Source organism: Haliotis cracherodii, unplaced genomic scaffold (genome assembly GCF_022045235.1).
Source record: "Haliotis cracherodii isolate W230 unplaced genomic scaffold, xgHalCrac1.p SCAF_26, whole genome shotgun sequence".
Lineage (NCBI taxonomy): Eukaryota > Metazoa > Mollusca > Gastropoda > Lepetellida > Haliotidae > Haliotis > Haliotis cracherodii.
In genome coordinates, this window is record NW_027266282.1 from 4,716,920 (window position 1) to 4,739,616 (window position 22,697).

General features: G+C 40.2%; 1 protein-coding gene across 1 annotated transcript; it reads right to left on the reverse strand.

Moving 5' to 3' along the window:
- Window positions 1-10,467: 10,467 nt before the first annotated feature.
- Window positions 10,468-21,135, reverse strand: LOC139472962 (uncharacterized). Its single transcript, XM_071255443.1, has 4 exons — window positions 21,120-21,135; window positions 15,214-15,343; window positions 14,177-14,299; window positions 10,468-12,250 (listed from the first exon to the last, which is right to left on the reverse strand). The coding sequence occupies exons 1-4, from the start codon at window positions 21,133-21,135 to the stop codon at window positions 10,468-10,470; spliced, it is 2,052 nt and encodes a 683-aa protein (XP_071111544.1).
- Window positions 21,136-22,697: the final 1,562 nt, after the last annotated feature.

Consider the following 22,697-nt stretch of genomic DNA (forward strand, 5'->3'; position numbering starts at 1 on the left):
AACGTAATTCCTAATACTTCAAATTCCTTATTGTGCCATTCTATTTGTAAGTCTTGACATAAACAATCATTGCTACCCGCTTTTGAGCCTGTCCATATTGCTTTTGTCTTGTCTACATTAATTTTTAAGCCAGACATTTTGTAGAATTTATTTAGTGTTCCTATAGCTGCATATAAGCTTTCACCTTTGTCATTTAGAAGTAATTCAGTATCATCAGCATATTGCCCAAGTTTGTATTCTTTGTCATTGACAGTAATCCCTTCAATTTTATTATTATTTCTAATAATACATCCTAGGATTTCAGCTACTAGGAGAAAAATGTATGGCGAAAAATGTAAAATATAAAAAATTCTGAAATATGCCCATTTTGTATTATGCTTGATGTGGTATCGTAAGTTAGTATATTTATCCAACTTATCATTTCTGGTCCAAATCCATATTTTTGTAAAACTTTATTTATAAATTGTTTTGATACTGTATCAAATGCCTTTTCAAAATCGATCAGCAGAAGTAATCCTGGTTTATTTTGTCTTTTTGATTCAAAGATAATATCATATAACAACCTTGTGTTTTCTGAAATAGATCTTCCTGGAATAAATCCTGTTTGATTATTATGAATGAGCAATTCCAATGTTGATTTTATACGGTTTGCAATACAAGTACTTATTATTTTGTAGAGTACATTCAATAAAGTTATTGGTCTCCAGTTTTTTTTATCAATGTTCTGTCTTTGTTTGATTTTGGTATACAAGTTATAACTCCTCTTTTCATTGTCATACTCATTTTGTTATTAGCAGAAGTACTTTTTACAAATCTGTATATCTAGAATTTAAATTCTTTCCAGAAAAACTTAAAAAATTCAATAGGAAAGCCATCAGTACCGGGACTTGTATTGTTTTTCATGTTTTTAACTGCCAATGGAATTTCTTTAAGCTCAATTTCTCTTTCCAATAAGTTTTTCATTTGGTTGTCTAATGTTGGAGTCTCTAAATTTGTTAAATTTTCGTGTCATCTTCTAAATCGCTTATCTTACTTTCTAATTCTTTTGTTTGATTGATTTTGGGTTTTTTAATGAATGAAGAAAATGAAATTGTTTTCCCTCTAACTTTCATTAGGAGGGTTTCAAGAAATAAACTATCATCTATTTTAAGTTTGATGTCTAACTCACTTTGTTCACTTTGTTCACTATCACTATTCTCAGAATATTCTTTTTTAGTTTCTTCTATAATTGTTTTAACTAAATCTGTAAAATCTTTATTTAATAGAAGTGAAGTATTTAATTTCCAATATCCGCGTCCTCTTTCTTGATTAATTGTATTGGAGAAAGATAACGTTCTGACTGAGTGGTCGCTTTTATATCCGGGTAAAATATTTGTTTCCAATGTCATATTTCTTCAGACACCAAAAAGAAGTCCAGCCTAGCTTGTTGTCTTGGGTTTTTCTTCCACCATGTAAACTTCTTAAGTCTTTATTTAGTTCTCTCCATATATCTATCATATTTAACGTTTCTATTTTTCCAATACTATCCGTCTTGCTTTAGGGTTATTTATATTTTTTTATGATTTTCTAAATCAACTGCAGGATTAAGAATAAGGTTCCAATCTCCAACAATAACTAATGAATCATTTTGGAAGTTATCAATATTATCAAATAGATTTTTATAAAAATCAGGGTCATCACTATTAGGTCCATAGAGATTAGTTAATGTTAGTCTTGTACCTTTTAGAGTTATATCAGCTATTATATAATTGCCATTTTCATCTATTTTAGTGCTATGAATTGTTATGTCTACATTATTATTAAACGTTATCGCAACTCCTCTAGCATTGGATTTATATGGTGCAATTATGCTTTGTAGACCCCATTCATTCCTCATAAGAGTAACCTCACTTTTTGAAATGTGAATGTCTTGTAGGCAAACAAGAGATACCTTTCTTTTTCTCCAAATATTCAGTACTTCCTTTCTCTTATTTTTATCGGCTAAACCTCTGCAATTAGCCGAAATCACTTTTATTTTTTTAATATTAGCCATAATCTACTATTACAATTTGTACAGTAATATAATGAACTACAACGGGTACTTGATTTCCATAAACAACAGGGAACATTTCTTTTTTTGCAGAATAAAAAAAAAGAGAGATGAACAAAGAAATATAAAAGCATAAATACTGGTGTTCCATAGTGGACCAAGAGGTCCCCTCCCGTTCTCAGTGACAATTTAAAGTATTGCCCAAAAGTGCAAATCTAAAGTATAACCAATACTGGTAGCCTTTAGAGTGATCTGAAACAGACCCATATCATATATTTAAATGTTATGTAACATTTCATTATATCTGTGTTGTCGATCTACAATATAAATTATGTATTACAAATTATCAGGCTCTATATTAGCATAGAGGACATGAATTCAATACAAGAACAAAGAGATACACAAATTCCTCTCTGGCCTAATATTATTAACTTATCACCAGAACAATGCTGAATATAGGGTTAAGCCAAATAATATGAAACTAAAATTAAATATTTTGTGGTCAAAGGATTTCCCTACAAAGCCAACTAAATTCAAATAAGATCTACTTCCAACTGGTCGAGCTTACCCACGTGCATGTGTGACGCAGATCAATATACCGACATTGCACATGTCACGACTTCAACGTGCTATAAGTTTGTATTGATATTTTCTAGTATATCTATATTGAGTAATGTATCATTAACTCGACTATAGTATGTAAAGTTCACATTATTGTTTAGTTAATAACCATACACGTAGGTGAGTCAACACACAGAAAGGATTACACTTACGGCTGTGCAGTTTCGGATAATAACATCCAAATTCAACATATTGAAAGAAAATTTTAAAAATTTCACCGTTCACTTAAACAGTACAGACGTAGGTGTTTTTTAAACAGAACAAAGGAAATATCAGTGTAATAAAGCATTTTTCTAGAAACTCATTTGTACAACATTTTTTGTAGCAAAAGCACAGTGTGTAGTTTATTTCAAATTGACAGAAAACTGGTCAGACATGTTGGTACTCACAACTGCTTGACCCCCTGTCACCTCCACCACATATCTCAGTGCAGCCATGTTAACTGTTTCTCAAATTATTGTAGCGAAATGTCTAAACATGCTTGATATCTTTAATTAATAGACATGTATGATTCACATTAAAACCAAAAGTTGACAACACACTTTGAATATACTGACAAAGCAACTATTTCAAATTTTCTTAACCATACGCCATCACTGATATTTTATCCAAATATCTAAATATAATGTGCAATGAAAAAACCCAGATGGTTGGGTGGGTGAAATTGGGTTTAACGTCGCGTCCAAGATTATTGCACTTATATAGCGACATGCATGTACGTGTTATGTTTGTGTGACTGCTTGTACTAGTCCGGACTGATGCCGATTTATAGTGCTAGCTCACTGAGATGCCATGCCGCAGTTTAACATGAATACCCCACTCAGACACAGTATACTGACTCCGATCCGACCAGTCCTTGTTTTAGCCCCTTAATGCCGAGCACCAGACAGGCTAACAACAAGTACCATCTTTTTACGTCTTTTGGTATGACGCGGCCGGAGATCGAACCCCGGACCTTCCGCTCTCCGGGCGGACGCTCTACCACTAGACCACGGAGGTGGTCCCCAGATGGTTGGAGTTGTTAGTGAGTAAGTGAATATGGTTTTACTCCGCTTTTAGCAATATTCCAGCAATATTAGGGCGACGAACACCAGAAACTGGCTTCACACATTGCATCCATGTGGGGAATGGAACCCGGGCCTTCGGCGTGAAGAGCGAACGCTTTAACCACAAGGCTAGCCGACCACCCATACAAACATGACAAAATATTAAAGTGGAAGATGAAACACTTACTTAATTGTTTCAGCATGATCCAGAATTTTCTTTGCAACTGTCTTTCTTTGATATGCCAAGAAACTCCTCAGGAAATCATATGATGTAAATCCACAAACAAAGTGTAGAAACAAGCTATGACAAACCTAACAGCAGCAAGCAGCCATGCAATGCGGTATCTATGTCCTGCTGTGCAATCTGACTGGAACAGACTGTTGAATACATGTCATTTATCCCGTGGTTGCCGGGCAGAGATAGAGCGACCTGTCAATAAACGAGTGTTAAGTTTGAGTTTAATGTCACTTTGAACTGTATTCCAGTTAGATCACACAGATTGTTGCATGTCAACTTAATGTGGGAGGAAAGCCCAATGTGATAAAGGTCTCAACTCTATACAGTGTATTGTGGGGCCCAAGGCGACTGGGCCACCCGTGACCCCGTTAGTTTTGATGATGACCTACACCAGAATATGTTCATATAGTGTTAACCAAGGTTGATTACCAATGCTAGCTAACATGGATGTTTATTGTCATTCTCATTGTCAAGATCACAGATAATCTTGTATATTTTAATTATATGTTAGTACTTCAGATAGATGTATTACGGTATGGTTACATTAGTATATTAAGCTTAGCGGGTTGTTTTTAGATATTGTCAGGTAATACTATGGGAACGGGTTAGGTTCAGGGAAGCGTGACTGGGTACGGGTGATAGCTGGGGAGTTAATTGGTGTAACAATAGGGAGGTCAGGGGTAGCTTGGGCTTTGGGGTCAGTTTAAATAGCGGGGCAGGGTAATAATTTGTACAGTCAGCCAGAATCAGCATGGTCATGTAAGGCATGGACTAACATTGTGGGAGACTTCTACTCTGGTTGGCGTAAGTTTTTACATTTATTGTTTCATGTAGAATTGTATTTTAGAGGATAGAATTTTGAGTTATGTATTGTTTTCAAATGTAATTATATACACCTATTGATTGTAATAGCGTAAAGCCACTGTAACAATAACCACAACATAATCAAAGTATAAACAGTTCAACTCAGTAATATGTAAATCGGACTATTGGTGCATGGCTGCATGTATTGTGAGGTAGTGACACATACCTCAGTGACTGTAATTGCTTATATTATATTGTAGTGTCCCGGAACTGGCCGGTTAACCTTATAGTACGTAGGAGGGAAGAAGTACCTCCGATAATAAGTAGGTGTCTGAGTGAGTATGGTTTTACGCCGCTTTTAGCAATATTCCAACAATATCACGGCGGGGGACACCAGAAATGGGCTTCGCACATTGTACCCATGTCGGGAATCGAACCCGGGTCATCGGCATGACGAGCGAACGCTTTAACCACTAGGCTACCCGACCGCCCCGATAATACGTAGGAGGAAGTATCAACCTCCAACATCACGTAAGGAGAGAAGTTCTCCGACCCTACGTAAGGAGAGAAGTATCTCCGTTTCCGTGTGCACATCATAGGATGAGCACAGCCGTGGCATCCAAGTAAACAGGCACCCTTAACTCCGTGGGGACAACATCGCCTGGGTGGAAAGATCACCATTCGATATTACGAAGCAGAATTCTCGTGTGAACTGCTCAGTAACATCAGAGATTCCAAAGTTCTGTTGTGACAGTGACAGTGGAGTGGCTTTGTATCTTTTGGGGTTGTGTTTTTTTTGTGTGTGTTTTTTTGTGTGTTGTTGTTGTATATATGTACACACACAAAGTTATTACTGTGTATTAGTTGTGTTATTCTTAGAACATTTGTATTGGTGTTAGTATTGTCAGAGGTAGACTATTAGTATTAGGATAGTGTAGCGTGATAGTTGTATTGTTAGTAGTAGATAGTTGTATTATTAGTAGTAGACATTTGTACTGTTAGTATTAAGGTATTAGTATTAGTAGTAGATGGTAGTATTGTTAGTTGTAGGAGAAGCTAGGTTAGTTAGTTGTGTTAGTTAATTTGGTATTAGTTTGAATTTAAATATTGTTATTGGGATTTAAAATTACCTTAAGGGAGGGAATAAATCTTTATTACAACTTCATTTGTGTTTGTGGTTGATTCAATACGTGACACTCATTACTATTCAAAAATAGATAAAACATATATATAATTACCATACCAATTCCTCATTCCGAATCCTATAATCACATGTCATTAATTCTTATTCCCATGTTATTCCTATGTTCACAATCTCTTTCCCCTTTTTTCTTTCATTTCCAAATTTGACAGTTTCACGTCCCTGAGGCAACAGATCTATGATTCTAGGTTCAATTCACAGTTTGGCAAAATCTATGATCCTGTGCTTCGGTTTTACCAAAATAGTAAACGTGTTAGACCTTCGTCACTTGTGGCTTTCTTTCGATGCGACATAAATGAAATACTGAAAACAAGTGCATTAAATTCACAATTTCCTTTCGCAAACTCTGAATTTATCATTAGCTAATGGTGTGTGTGTAGGGGACTGTATGTGGGGGAAGTGGTGGTGTATTGAACCCATTTGTGGTGACATAGAGACGTGGGTTGACTGTGTGTGTGAGGTGGTTGTGTATTGTATCACTGTGTGATGACAAAGATGTGGCTTGACTGTGTATGTGAGGTGGTTGTGTATTGTATCACTGTGTGATGACAGAGACGTGGGTTGACTGTATGTGAAGAGGTAGTGTATTGTATCCCTGTGTGATGACATAAAGACGTGGCTTGACTGTGTATGTGAGGTGGTTGTGTATTGTATCACTGTGTGATGACAGAGACGTGGGTTGACTGTATGTGAAGAGGTAGTGTATTGTATCCCTGTGTGATGACATAAAGACGTGGCTTGACTGTGTATGTGGAGGAAGTGGTCGTGTATTGTATCCCTGTGTGATGACATAGAGACGTGGGTTGACTGTGTATGTGGAGGAAGTGGTCGTGTATTGTATCCCTGTGTGGTGACATAGAGACGTGGGTTGACTGTGTATGTGGAGGAAGTGGTCGTGTATTGTATCCCTGTGTGATGACATAGAGACGTGGGTTGACTGTGTATGTGGAGGAAGTGGTGGTGTATTGTATCCCTGTGTGGTGACATAGAGACGTGGGTAGACTGTGTATGTGGAGGAAGTGGTCGTGTATTGTATCCCTGTGTGATGACATAGAGACGTGGGTTGACTGTGTATGTGGAGGAAGTGGTGGTGTATTGTATCCCTGTGTGGTGACATAGAGACGTGGGTTGACTGTGTATGTGGAGGAAGTGGTGGTGTATTGTATCCCTGTGTGGTGACATAGAGACGTGGGTAGACCGTGTATGTGGAGGAAGTGGTGGTGTATTGTATCCCTGTGTGGTGACATAGAGACGTGGGTTGACTGTGTATGTGGAGGAAGTGGTCGTGTATTGTATCCCTGTGTGGTGACATAGAGACGTGGGTTGACTGTGTATGTGGAGGAAGTGGTGGTGTATTGTATCCCTGTGTGGTGACATAGAGACGTGGGTTGACTGTGTATGTGAAGGAAGTGGTGGTGTATTGTATCCCTGTGTGGTGACATAGAGACGTGGGTTGACTGTATGTGAAGGAAGTGGTGGTGTATTGTATCCCTGTGTGGTGACATAGAGACGTGGGTTGACTGTGTATGTGGAGGAAGTGGTCGTGTATTGTATCCCTGTGTGGTGACATAGAGACGTGGGTTGACTGTATGTGAAGGAAGTGGTGGTGTATTGTATCCCTGTGTGGTGACATAGAGACGTGGGTTGACTGTATGTGGAGGAAGTGGTCGTGTATTGTATCCCTGTGTGGTGACATAGAGACGTGGGTTGACCGTTTATGTGGAGGAAGTGGTCGTGTATTGTATCCCTGTGTGGTGACATAGAGACGTGGGTTGACTGTGTATGTGAAGGAAGTGGTGGTGTATTGTATCCCTGTGTGGTGACATAGAGACGTGGGTAGACCGTGTATGTGGAGGAAGTGGTCGTGTATTGTATCCCTGTGTGGTGACATAGAGACGTGGGTTGACTGTGTATGTGAAGGAAGTGGTGGTGTATTGTATCCCTGTGTGATGACATAGAGACGTGGGTTGACCGTGTATGTGGAGGAAGTGGTCGTGTATTGTATCCCTGTGTGATGACATAGAGACGTGGGTTGACTGTGTATGTGGAGGAAGTGGTGGTGTATTGTATCCCTGTGTGGTGACAGAGACGTGGGTTGACTGTATGTGAAGAGGTAGTGTAATGTATCCATGTGTGATGACAGAGACGTGGGTTGACTGTATGTGAAGAGGTATTGTATTGTATCCATGTGTGATGACAGAGACGTGGGTTGACTGTTTGTGAAGAGGTAGTGTAATGTATCCATGTGTGATGACAGAGACGTGGGTTGACTGTATGTGAAGAGGTATTGTATTGTATCCATGTGTGATGACAGACGTGGGTAGACTATGTGAAGAGGTAGTGTATTGTATCCATGTGTGATGAAAGAGACGTGGGTTGACTGTATGTGAAGGGGTATTGTATTGTATCCATGTGTGATGACAGAGACGTGGGTAGACTGTATGTGAAGAGGTAGTGTATTGTATCCACGTGTGATGACAGGGACGTGGGCTGACTGTATGTGAAGAGGTAGTATATTTGTATCCGTAATGGCAAGTGAATACTAAATATTTGTACATTCCATAATAGAGACACGCATCACAATCATGTTAACAAAGCATTGTAACAAGAAACATAACAAGTAAATAACCAGACAGGAACAAGGAACAATCAACATAATAATCAACATAATAAAAATGAAAATAATAATCAACATTATCAGCATAAAAACAGTATTAACAATAACAAGCAGATTATTGTTTGGTTGAAGTATTCAGAAGACTACAATCTTTATGTCCTCTGCATAGAAATAGTGACTAACGTGTTTCTCTGATGTTATTTAGAGGACTCGTGTAAAGGAAGGACAGAACTGGACCTAGGACCATTTATATCTGATCTCTTGCTGTTAACCACACTCGATGGTGATCGGCGTCAAATAGGAATTGAAACACTGTGGGGTCTTTTTATAAATTATTACCTGCATCGTGAGTATGGTTTTACGCTGCTTTTAGCAATATTCCAGCAAATCACGGCTGGGGGCACCAGACTTGGTTTCACACATTGAACCCATGTGGGGAATCGAACCCTGGCCTGCAGCGTGACAAGTAGCTGTAGAACGCTTTAACCACCAGGCTACCCCATCGCTTTGAGGAAACAAGAAATGGGTTTCAGAAGCGTATCCATGTGGGGAATCGAACCCTGGCCTTCAGCGTGACGAGCGAATGCTTTAAGCATGAGGCTACTCTACTGACCCTGCATCGGGTGAGTGAGTGAGTGAGTGAGTATGATTCTACGCCGCTTTTAGAAATATTCCAGCAATATCACAGCGGGGGTGACTAGAAATGGGCTTCACACATTGTACTCATGTCAGGAATCGAACCCGGGTCTTCGGCGTGACGATCGAACGCTTTAACCACTAGGCTACCCGACCGACCCCTTGCATCTGGAGAGTCAGGAACTTTTCATTGTCGATGATGTGAAAGGCTGCATTAAGATCTAGTACCAGGGAGGCCAATTTACCCGAGTCTTCAGCCGGCCTCAGATCATTCAGTGTCCTTAACATTGCACTTCCAGTACTATGATGAGGGTGATAGGTTTACAGGAATTTGTCCAGGAGTTTATTCTTGGAAATGCACGACGTCATAATAACATTACATCAACATAATACGGAAACACACAGGGTTAGATTAATAATCATAAAAGACAATACAATGGGTCAAATATGTGGCAGCAACAATAATTTATTTATGTCTGTGCACTCAGGAATGTCCAAAATTTGTCAATCGAATGTCTTGAATGCAGGAAACAGTGTTGCCAGTAGGCATTATGTCGATGTTTTCCGATAGGTATCCCTTCCGCACTGGGCAGGTACAGTATGTAGATACGTTATGTCAGATAGTAAAGGGCTTCGAATTGCCATCGACTTGCTCTTATATAGGTACAGCCAGCCTTTTAGAAATTTCGCAAATAGTGTAGTCTATCACAGTGTCAATACACAAGGGCTGATAACCCAAGTGGTCTTGTTGTCACAAACCGTCAACAAAATCTTGAAACGCTGGCACTTGACATTTTAAGTACGCTTCAATAAACTACCTGTATCAATCACCAGAATTGAACTTGCACTACATACTGCCACAATATATTTTATGAAAAAAAAAAACTTACAGAAGGTGTTGTGATCATTTTTGAAGGCGGATAATTGAATATTTGAATTCAATAGTGTCAAACATAATATTGCAGAATTAAACCCTTCGGATGTATAAATAACATTCACTTCAAGTTCCTGGAAAGTATTTTGCTTTGGTCTTCATTGTTTACTTTTAGTTATTCAATATGAATGCAGTTTTTAAAAAAACAATTGAGGTGCGTAACACAATTTGAATTGAGAACAGAGAGCGAGTATATTCATTAATTCTTTGTTACCCGACCTCAGGACAGGTACATGTACATGTCCATTTAGTTGGCAATAATACTGAGACACGAGCTCTTGAAGTACAACAGCCAGTTAGTGAAATACACACACGCACATTGTATGTGCAAGTATATCCTCTCACCCTACTCTTGCTGATGCATTGAGATATGTGCCACAGAAGAACTGTCTTCCTGCTTCTTCAGAAAGGTCATACCTAAGTTTGAAAGGATGTAAAAAAATATCTCTGGTGTTATAAAGTTGTATATATTGTTCCCTATTATCCCAAAGGCTGCCATCTTTCACAAAATGAATGTCTTTCCACATTTGAAGTCCATAAGCAACGTTGGCAAATCCTATTTCCACCATGACATCATGTTTCAACAACAAGTTAGCAACAAGTGTAAAATTATCTTTAAAGGAAGCAGGTACGTACATAAAATCACAGCCTTGAATGGTCAAAGTTGTAAAATTGTTAGAGTTGTTCATATAATTGTGAAGAAAACGATTTGCAAAAGACCTTGTTGAGTTCAACTGTGACATATTTCTTATGTCATCAATGACCGCTAGTATCCTCGGTTTACCATCCTTCCACCAAATCCACAGGGGATTGATATCCTTTTGAGAAACATTCTCGCGCCTGCCACCTGTATGCAGCCAGATCTTATCACGTGGCAGTGTGTCAATGTTCCAAGGGTTAATCAGAGTGTCATCTCCAATCTGTAAGAATCCTTTCACATCGACATTAAGCTTCATTGCTTCAATGATGCATTCATACATGTAGTGCCAGTCTCTCTTGAAGAGTTCCATGTATATGAAATACCCCGTGGTTGCATTCTGAACATAGGATGTGAAGTTCTTTATTTCGGGTCCACAGAAAATGATATTGTTGAAGTAAGGGCGATACATGGCTTCTAGTAATGGAATATTGGCATACAGTGATGGCTGGTTAAAGGATATAATAAGCGCTATGTCATTTTTTGTGTTATCTGGGAATTTTATATCAGTTTTTGGACAGACAGCTTTCAGACGTTTGTGATATGTGTCCGTCATAGAAGTCGACTTAATTGGAGTAGCGATAATTCCCAAAGTTTTTTTCTTTAAATCAAGGGATCTTTGTTGTGGGATTCGTTTGGGAATTATATATTGGATTGACCTTAACTGCGCAAGCCATTCAATTACCAAAAAGGCTTCACACGAACTGAGAAGTTGATTTTCTTTCAGAAGTTTCACCACATCAGCCAAGCATTCTAACACATTTAGGTTACCGACACAGTCCCAGGAATGCAGAAAGTCAACCAAACTGTTTGAAGAGGTAGTGTGGGCTATCCTTGATTGTGGTGGTACAGGAAATGGATAGATTCCGACTCTTCCATTTAAATAACATAAGACACGTTGTATTATGAAATCTCCTTTGTCGACATCCAATAAAGGGAGTGCCCAGAATGCATCATAATGGAATACCATAACATCCGAACTAAGTGAAGCAAATGTATTTACTTGAAGAAATATAGGAGCATGCTGTTTTATTGATTCAAAATATACTGGTCGTTTGCATTGCCCTCCCATATTCATTTCAGGCTGTAGAGGATTTAACACCGACATGACCAATGGATTTACACTTTCATCAATGTAAAACTCGTTCAAAGATGACATTGCTTCGTTACTTGGTGGCTTAAATAATACATGGGGATCGAATACCGTTTCGTTGCGCATAAGAACTAATCCTGTTTGCGGTATGTTGTCAGACATTCTCTTCAGCATTTCTAATGCATAGGTATTGAAATGACGGATCACACACATGTGTTTGGCGCCGTTGGAAATAGCATAAAGGTAAGCCTGTTTCTTGTGGAACAGATCATCAACAACAATGTCAGCGGACATTAGGGGATTAGTTGAGCTGAGAGTAATGCACCACGGGCGTCTGTCGGATGAAAGAGAAAAAATAATGCATTTTATACAGGAGTCAGCAGTTTTACAGCAATTCAAACAAACAAACAAACAAACAATATCTACCGACGCCATTTGGATATATACTTGCGGAAATAACATCTGTGCTTCATATCAAGCAGTATAAATGTTATGTTATTGAAAATTAACAATGTTAATAACTCGGGTGACCACCATTTGCGTTGATGCAGGCGAGGCAGTGGTGGCGCATTGAATACACCAGATGATTGAAAACAGCCTGGAGGATCCTGTTAAAAAGGTCAACCAAAGATTAGCCAAAGATTGGCTTTAGCGTCTGGTTCTAGTCCTGTCGTAGTTGTCCATCCATTTTATCCTAGACATGTTCCATGGGGAAGAATTCTGGAGAAAGAGCCCTGCCCTGACAGTACAGCAATTTTATGCTGCCTCTAAAAGTCTGTTACAACACGGGCAACGTGTGGGCGGGCATTATCCTGCTGCGCCGTGACGTTACAGTGTCTGCATTTGCACAAAAGGTAGAACATGATCTCAAACGATGTCGCCCGGGTAGTGTACGCCAATCGAATTGCCATTAACAATGAAGAGTAGTGTTTTCCCATGAGTTGTGATGCCACCACATATAATTACACTTCCACCCCCAAACTGACGACGTTGTGTAACTCAAGCGTCGCTATAACGTTCTTCTGGGCGTCGGGTAGCCTAGTGGTTAAAGCGTTCGCTCGTCACCCGGGTTCGATTCCCGACATGGGTATAATGTGTGAAGCCCATTTCCTGTGTCCCCCGCTGTGATATTGCTGGAATAATGCGGCTTAAAACCATACTCACTCACTCACTGAAGACCCTTGCACGACCATCAGTGCTATCCAGGAGAAAGCTATAAGCAAACAGTATACTGTCCGAGTCTTGTCTTCTGAACCACAGACACTGTCTAGAGAGGCGTCCCTAATGGTGACGTGAAGCAAAATTGGGCGTACCTCTGGCGTTGGATGTTTTGCCCCTCAATCGGTTGCGTACGGTTCTCAAGCCTGAAGTTGTTCGAGCTGTTATTGTGGCAATTTGGTATCGATTCCATAAATGCACCAACCGAATATGGCTGTCTTTTTAACGTGACGTCACACGTGGACGACTGGACCGTGGCAATCCATGAGTGGTGCCCTGCTGTAGATGACACCTTAGAAGAGCTGATATTGTGTTTCGATGAACATTAACATGTCTGGCGACTTCGTTTTACGCTATTCCTGTTGGCAAGATAACCACTGACCGTAGACGTTGATTTTCAGCAAGCGACGTAAGCGTTGTTACGGTTTAAAAAGTGTTGTTATGAGCACCTGATAGCTAAACAAACAGTGTATGCTGTTCACATTAACAAATTCACGTGTGTGAGTAGCATACTCCCAACAAACACGGAAACATTAAAATCGTACCCTGTGTATGAACATGTACATGCAAACTGTGAATCACGACCTCAAAGGTCGAGGAAATGTCTTCACGAACATGTATCGAAAGATGCATTATTTGATTTCATCATTGCATTTATTTTTATTGAATTTTATATGAAGCAGCGTTACATTTTTCCGCTCGTATATAAGGCTTAATCGGGCTACTGTAATTCTAAATTCAAAGCCTCCCTTGTGACTCACCTCCGATCGCCTAGTATGTATACTAGTATATGCCCATGTTAAAGGGGTACCGTACCGTAGCTGCGTTCCTTTCAATTCTTTCTTGGCACAAGGGCTGGGGATGGGGGAGGAACAAAGTAGGTACACAACTCGGAATGATAGGAAAAACATGGTATCGTATAAAACTTTGGTAATTGGCGTACTTTGATTTCGTATCTGACATTGCAACTGGCACATGTTTCCCATATGTTATTTCGGGATGACAATAGAATCTTTGAGAATGTATATCATAAATAACATACCTGCACACAGATTGTGATAGGCTAGTATTGACAAGTAACAGTACTCTCCATCCGGGTATCTTGATGACGTCATCGCCAGTAAACGATGACGCAATCAGCCACTTGTCGTGCTGCCTCTTGTTCCTAGGAATGAAACAAAATATGTTAACAACAACATTTACAAGTGAAAGTTTTGCAACCTTGTGCATTCCAGATTTATATCTGTATTTAAATTAATATTTCCAGGCTTTGTAGCCTACTTGGATATATTTCAACGAGATTATTGTGAATGAACATTTGACTGGACAGGATATGTTGACCTTTTTCGTCCTGCCGTTGTTCCATTCACGAGAATTACCGGCAGAAATTGTGTTCGACAAGACGACAATACCAGACCACATCTTAGCCAGGTCCAACGACAAAACACACGGACATTAGAGTGGCCCCCTAAGTCCCCCTGATGTGTCCCAAATAGAGCATCGGGCGGAAGGTGTACACCTGAGACCCCCCAGAACCCGCCAACATGGCCCGGCTTGGGGTAGGTCTTCAGGCGGAATGGCGGGCAATACCAAGGGCAACCATAGTCAAGTTAATCAACGGTGCGCCATCAAGGTGTGGTGCATATATTGCTGAACTCGGTGGACACCATATTTTGATCTACACACCCGAAATATATTTTACAGACGTTTGTTGTTATTACACCTCACTATAATTTCATATAAGTTCCCTTATTTAGGCCGATCGTATATGTTTATGGATGTGTGCGATGCACGTATACACATCTGTCATGAAAGTACTTTTATGGATGTGTGAGATGCACGTGTATACATCTATCATGAAAGTGCTTTATTCGTTGCAGCGTCAGAGTGAGTGAGTATTGTTTTCGCCGCTTTTAGAAATATTCCAGCAATATTACGATGGGGGACACCAGATATGGGCTTCACACATTGTACCCAAGTGGGGAATCGAATTCGGGTCGTCGGCGTGACGAGCGAACGCTTTAACCACTAGGCTAGCCAACCGCCCCTTGCAGCGTCAGAAAAGTTATGTTTACATACCTGTACTCAGGAAGAGATTGCAGATGCATGGGATCGCCTCCAAAGTATGTCCATGAACTGTTTTTCCACCTGTATTGGTACACCATCAACAGCACCATAATGGCCAAAGGACAAAGGAAGAGCTTCTTGTCTGCCAACAAACGAATGGAATTAATAAGGGACTGGCCATTTGTCATAGCACACGTAGGGGGTGGGTATGTGTGTGTGTTTGTGTGTGTGTGTGTGGGAGGGGGGTCTCGAGACTGCATCATATTTTGTCTGTGTCTAAATGATCCAATGCATCAAGTCCTAACGCAACAAACTGCACTTCCTTGGTCACTTGCCTTCTTTCATACGAGTACTTATATTTTAAGTCGTGCAACAATTTATTTACAGTAGATTTAGAAACTGGGCCCGACAAAAGTTTATCCTCTCGATGATTCATTCCCACAAAGAAAGTTGCATGAACGAAACCATAAGTACACATATTTGATGGCAAGTGTTCAGGAGGCGAACCGTGTTGCAGTTTTCGTGTGCGTAGGATTCATGACATTATGGCCGGGTTGTTAGTGCGGCATGTTACGAATCTGGAATCTATTTGGTAAGGCGAGGTGAAATGGGGTCTAACGTCGCGTCCAAGATTATTGCACTTATATAGCGACGTGCATGCACGTGTGTGCGTGTGTGGCTGCTTGTACTAGTCCGGACTGATGCCGATTTATGAGATACCATGCCGCTGTTTAACATGAATACCCCACTCAGACACAGTATACTGACTCCGAGCCAACCAGTCCTTGTATTAGCCCCTTAATGCCGAGCACCAGAGAGGGTAACAACAAGTACCATATTTTAACATCTTTTGGCATGACACGGCCGGGGATCGAACCCTGACCTTCCGCTCTCCGGGCGGACGCTCTACCACTAGACCACGGAGGCGGTCGGAATCTATCTGGAATACACTATGGGACAGTTCGTTGCTCTGTGCAGCAGCAAGGTAATATCAAAATCGTTTATAGGAGCAGCACAGAGATGCGGTTACCGCAGCTTCCATCCACGCCGGCGGTGTGGGATGACACACAATCAACCAGATCACTGAGCCTGACCACCCGCTGAATTTAGTGGTTACAGCCCATGAGCGCTTATTGGAAATTAGCAGGAAAAACGTGGCGTTTAGGGACCAATAAGGGCATAGCCACAGTTCATGACGAAAACGAGAACAAAGGAGTACCGGTAATATGATTTTTTTAAATATGAACTTGGGAAAAGAAAGAGTTCGAGGAAACACAACCTACCAATTTCAGTGTGTGCAAGAAGAAAACAAGTATTCGGGAAAGAATGCTTCAAATGTTCTCCACAAGAGGCCAAATAACCAATCCAATTCCATATCATATCATCCGAAATACAGCATAAACAAAAACAACACTTTTGACCGTTTTGTCAGTGAAAATGAAAGATGAGAGCCACAGGAATGATTTAATCCGGCGTGACGTCGCAACGTGACGTCGAACGTCAATTCAACGTCCATAGCAAGACATGGCGACGTTATCAACGGAACAACCACGTCAGAGACCGTCCTCTTCGTAACACCCCATTGACAAGAGATATGGATGAGAAACACGCATCTTCGACACAGTTCCGGACAGCAACTCTCACATTCCCCATAACCATCCCTGGCAACACAGGCGTGTCTGCGATTACAGTCCGTCGACGCATACGCATCGTACGACGGCATATGTGCTAGGCGCCAAGCCATACGGCCAATCCTGACAGCAGAATATCAATGTCTCCCTCTCCAGGAGCTAATGTGTTACCTTGGCCTGCAAGATTCCCCGATGTGCCACAAATATTACTGGGATGTAAATGAACGACGTCTGCTTTTACTAGCCCTGACTAGCCGATTTTATAGTACGTTGAAATTGTGTGATGACTCTCTAACCCACTCCCACATAATGTCCTTGTCCTAATAAGCGATATATCTTCTAACATACTTACATACTGATACTAATACCATTGCAGTGGTTGAGGAAACGTGAAGAAATATACTATCATCCCAGTTTTGCCATGTTATGTAACCTTTGTTAAAAGTATAAGGACAAATCTGAATCCCTACATCTTGGGAAATCCACACGAAGAAATAACCACAAGAAAATATTAAATATCTGACATTGGACACCCAATTCGTTTTTCTGTCGTCATCAAAAGCTTTCAGTAGTTTATAACATTGGTAAGGATATCTTTGCGATCCCATCCTCCGTAATTTTAACCAATATGTTGTCATTCGAAGTTGACTTAATACCATAAACAGCTTTATTTTCAACCATTAAAAAACATTAAGAGGAAGAAGAATGTACTTTTTCAAAAGCGTCATTATGTTTTGCGCCCCATATTCTTCTCTGTATAACAGGATTGGCGCAATTTTCAGTCAAATATAGCACGAGCTGTAGAAGAGGATACATGTATATTTTGCTTGAAAAATATATAGATAGGTATACTTGCTTTTGATGGTTGCGATGCTAATTAATATTGTGTGCACGCAACGGACCATGACAGTAGAGCCAGGCCTAAATATTAAGAATAAGTAAAACAATTTAAGGCGATATTACTATGTGTCCATTTTTCATTTTTGGAAATGATACCTCCATTTTTAAAGACAAATACATTTGTTTTTGACCAATTAACTTCCAGTATCGGCCTCTTGCAAACAGAGTATATTACATTCAATTTTTCTGTAGACCATTAACAAGGTATGAAAAGGTAATAACACATCAGCAAATCGAAGTAACATACAATCTCTAATATCCTGTGTGACAAACACGACAATGACATTCGTTATATATTTCTGTCACGAGCTCATTAATGAAAAGGGGCGGTCGGGTAGCCTAGTGGTTAAAGCGTTCGCTCGTCACGGCGAAGACCCGGGTTCGACTCCCGACATGGGTACAGTGTGTTGTTCTGGTGTCCCCCGCCGTGATATTGCTGGAATATTGCTAAACCGGCGTAAAACAATACTCACTCATACTTATTAATGAAAAAATAAACAAGCCTGGGCTTACTGTACATCCCCGGCGTACACCACTAGATGTTAGATTGTGTTTTTAGCCGCTTTTAACAGTATTCCAGTTATATCGCGGCGTGTCAGCTTAATGTTGGAGGAAAGCCCGAAGTAATGCAGGTCTTAGACGTTTACCACTTCGGCGAAAAGGGTACGGGTACGGGTCTGGTGCTGACAAACCTAGAAACATAATAGGGACGAACCGGGATTCGAACCCACAATCATAGGTTCCTGACGTGCCCAAGGGACGCAACTAAGGCGTTGTGCTATAATGAAAGTAAGTATCTTTCCCGTTACATTTAACAACAGGAATACCCCTTTAATTACTGCGTTCCGACCGTGTACCCGATTTATACAATGGTAATATCATACCAACGCTCCACGACTCCGGAACGCTCCAGTAGTGATAATTTTATAAAATAACAATTTTAAATATGATATAAGAATTGTGCCTGATAACCTAAAAAATTCAGATGGTATTCCATCTTCACCGGCAGATTTACCAGCTGTCAGATTTTGTGATGCACACTCAATCTCTTTCTCTGATATTTCACCTGATAATAGGTCATCTGTAAATGGTAACTCGTTGCAGTCTTCACATGAATGGGAATTTACACACTGCGTTACATAACAGTGAAAGGGTTAAGCTTCCAGGTTATTAATGCGGGGTAAAGTAGATCTTTAACATAAGTAAACCAGACATCTGGTGTCAAGGGATAATTAGATACTTTGTATCGCCTTTTTAATGAATTCCAGAAACGTTTACAGTCTTCATGTTTAGCTGCCACCTTATATCATCACACAGCTTAGCATCGTTTGCATTCTTCGTTTTTCTACAGCACTTCTTGTACTCAGATTTCGCATTAAGATAAAGGCGTAAATTGACATCGAATTAATATTTTCTAAATTTGTTCAGCAATCTATATGTTCTAGATGTTAGATTAGTAGTCTATATCAAAACAGGGCGGTTGTTGCCTGTCGTGATTGTAGCTACTGTAACATATGTCCCTGCATTTTTACCACAGTGAATTTAAATATCACGAAACTTTCCGACAGTTGTATCAATAATATAATACGAAGTGATCTTACCTTCAGGGAGTGTATCTAACTGTATGATTTATTAACAACCCTCAGGGTTTAAGTAACAAACACAAGGAAAATATGTAAGGAAGACAACTCATTCTTCACTCTGAAAAATAGAGCATTGTCGGACTGGCCGTAAACCTCTCAAGAAAGGGGATATACCATGTTATATACATACGGACAATCCTGCCGAAAACCTTCCGCGGGATTTATAACGTTTTGGGTTGCAACTAAAGATATCATGGTCGTTAAATAGATTTTGCAAAATATCATGCCCATTCATTCATACACATTGTCTCCATTAAACAGAAAATGGCATATTTTTTTCCAAAAGGCAGAAAAATCCGAAAACAGTCAAGTCCCGATTAACGAGTATGTCGGATTAACGAGTATGTCGGATAAACGAAATTAGGTAGTATAAACGTTCGTGATCGAAAATTGGACATCTACACGATAGATAACGATACGAACACGTATGAAAAGGAAAAATGAAATATTCATATTGTTGTGTTACATTGTCAGCGGAACATGTTTTCTAATCATGCAACCACTAAAGTTTAACACAAAACTACTGTTCCGGACTTTATGACTGGTTCAAAATTGACTGATTTTTAAAGCATAGTCTGGAATGGAAGTCGATAATTTGAAACTAGTGCCCCAATGCTTAAAAAAGCTTCTTTCTTAGTGGCTAATGTCGACTTCTTGTTAGTAATTTCATTGGTCGGTCAAAGTTCGCGAAAGGTCGTTCCGACATGACCTGTAATCGGATGTCCTCAGCGGTAGCGAGAACTTGTATCCTATTTTAATGAGTGAGTGAGTGAGTTGGGTTTAACGCCGCTTCTAACAGTATTCCAGTCATATCACGGCGTGTCAGCTTAATGTGGGAGGAAAGCCCGAAGTGATGCAGGTCTCAGACGTTTATCACTTCTGTGAAACCCACGAGCACTGGTATGGTGCTGACAAACCTAGAAACAATCGGGGCGAACCGGGATTCGAACCCACAATCATAGGTTTCTGGCGTGCCTAAGGGACGCAACCCTGCACATCGAATCACGGCGCCTTAGACGACTGGGCCACCCGTGCCCCCTCCGATTTTAATGAGATTGAGGTAATCTAGGCATGTGATTAATCCTGTTTTGTTTATTTAAACCGTTGAAATATGCAGCTACTCGCCGACTCGTCTCGCATCAAAACACAGGGCTGTGTACAAACGGCGGTTTGTAAATAATCGAGTCTGTACCAGACAATCCAGTGATTGATATCATGAGCATCGATCCACGCAATTGAGATACGATGACATGCATCAACCAAGTCAGCCAGCCTGATCACCCGATCCCGTTAGCCGCCTCTTACAAGCATAGTAGCCTTTTCCGGCAAGCATGGGTTGCTGAAGACCTATTCTAACCCGGAACTTCACAGATTACTTACTGGTAAGTAGTGATTCATCGACTAGTGTCTTACAGGTGAATTGACTTGAGAGAAAAATTACCTATACTACTATACTACACAGGGAGAGAACTAAAAATATATTTTGACCAGTTTCAATGAAACAATTTATCATTTGTAATCAATGACTCTTAATATAATATCGATTTCAGATAAATACACTCTTGGTGGCTGAAAATCAGTTTCGAAACAAGGTAGTCTTGAAAGTAACTGAAAAGCAACGTAATTACAAATGATAAATAATACTGTTTCATAAAGAAAGATGTCTTCTAAATGAAATTGCTCATGTCCCCGGTACCGCGTTTACACATGTTCAAGAAAATAAACAAGTAAAAAGCTAAGTTACCTGATGGTCTGAACATTGTTGAACGTTTCCACATAAAATTGATGCCGCGCTGAACTGAAACGAAGCCCACGAGAAAAGCGTGCAGCCTGAAAAATGCGTGCGATGACGACAGGCTGATTGCAGTCGGCTCTTCAGATGGCTTGTTGTTGGTTGGTTGTTTTTTTTAACGCCGCACTCAGCAATATTCCAGCTATATGACGGCGGTCTGTAAATAATCGAGTTTGGACCAGACAATCCAGTGATTAATATCATGAGCATCGATCCACGCAATTGGGATCGATGACATGTGTCAACCAAGTCAGGCCGATGGTGAAATATCCTCACGGAAATATATCGACACCTTGCAATACGTCTGCAGACAAAGATATCTGTATTAAACTTTCATGACTTTCCAATTGAAATCAGTGTTCAATGGGGGTGGTCGGGTAGCTTAGTGGTTAAAGCGTTCGCTGGTCACGCCGAAGACCCGGGTTCGATTCCCGACATGTGTACAATGTGTGAAGCCAATTTCCCAAAAGCCCCCACCTGGAATATTGCTAAAAGCGGTGTTAAACCAAACTCACTCACTCACTCACTACGTTCAATGCTGATCGCATTGCCCACAGCTGTAGCAGTGTTTTCATTTATGTGTGTATTTAATTATGGGGTGTTGTTATTTACTCCCACGACACGATGTACTCATGATATGATTCCTTGTAAGGATGCACTATAAAAACCGACATTAGTCCGGACTAGTACAAGCAGCCACACACACACACGCACACGCACACGCACACGCACACCCATGCACAGACGCACGCTGCGCGCACACACACACACACGTGCATACATATTATTATTGTACAGGTACAATCATCTTGAATGCGGCGTTTGACCTCAGTTCACCTCAACCACCATGTAGGAATGCAAAAAATCATGTGTGAAAACAGAACATCCGTCACACTGTGAAATGTTATTCTAAACAAGGCCTGACAATGACGAAGTCATTCGTGACTTGTTTTTCCGGGACAAGCCGAATAACGACTCGTGCCCCACTCATGTCCGTTTTTGCGACCGGGTTCCGTCTTAGCGCAAACGGGCATACCTAAAACAATTGTCAACTCGTTGCGTAATGGTTCATAGATATTTCCCCATATATTATTTATATATGTCAGATGCAATTTAGAGCACATCGGGACCTGCGGAATTATACAGAATGATTGAGCACATTAAACTGTGTCTTGGGTATATTTTTAGATGCAAGACATGTGTAAAATCAAAAATTATTCCTGAGGGATTCTTTGACGAAGCACTTTAAGTCATGCGCGAAATGTTTCTTGTTCTTCATTCAACTTTTTATGACACATTAGTCACGATTGATCGATGCTAATTTTCTTTACCGAGTTCGGTAAACGAAGTACCTGTCACTGGCGACTCAAGGGCGGGTAACTCCGTATCATCGCCGTATCTCTATTTTGTGTGTGATACGTGTGGACTATGCGGTTTTCATCACTCTTCCTGTTTTGGATTATGCATAATGTTATAAAGTAAAAATACATCCCCATAACCTTAGAAAAGTATAAGAAAGTCAACCTTTAA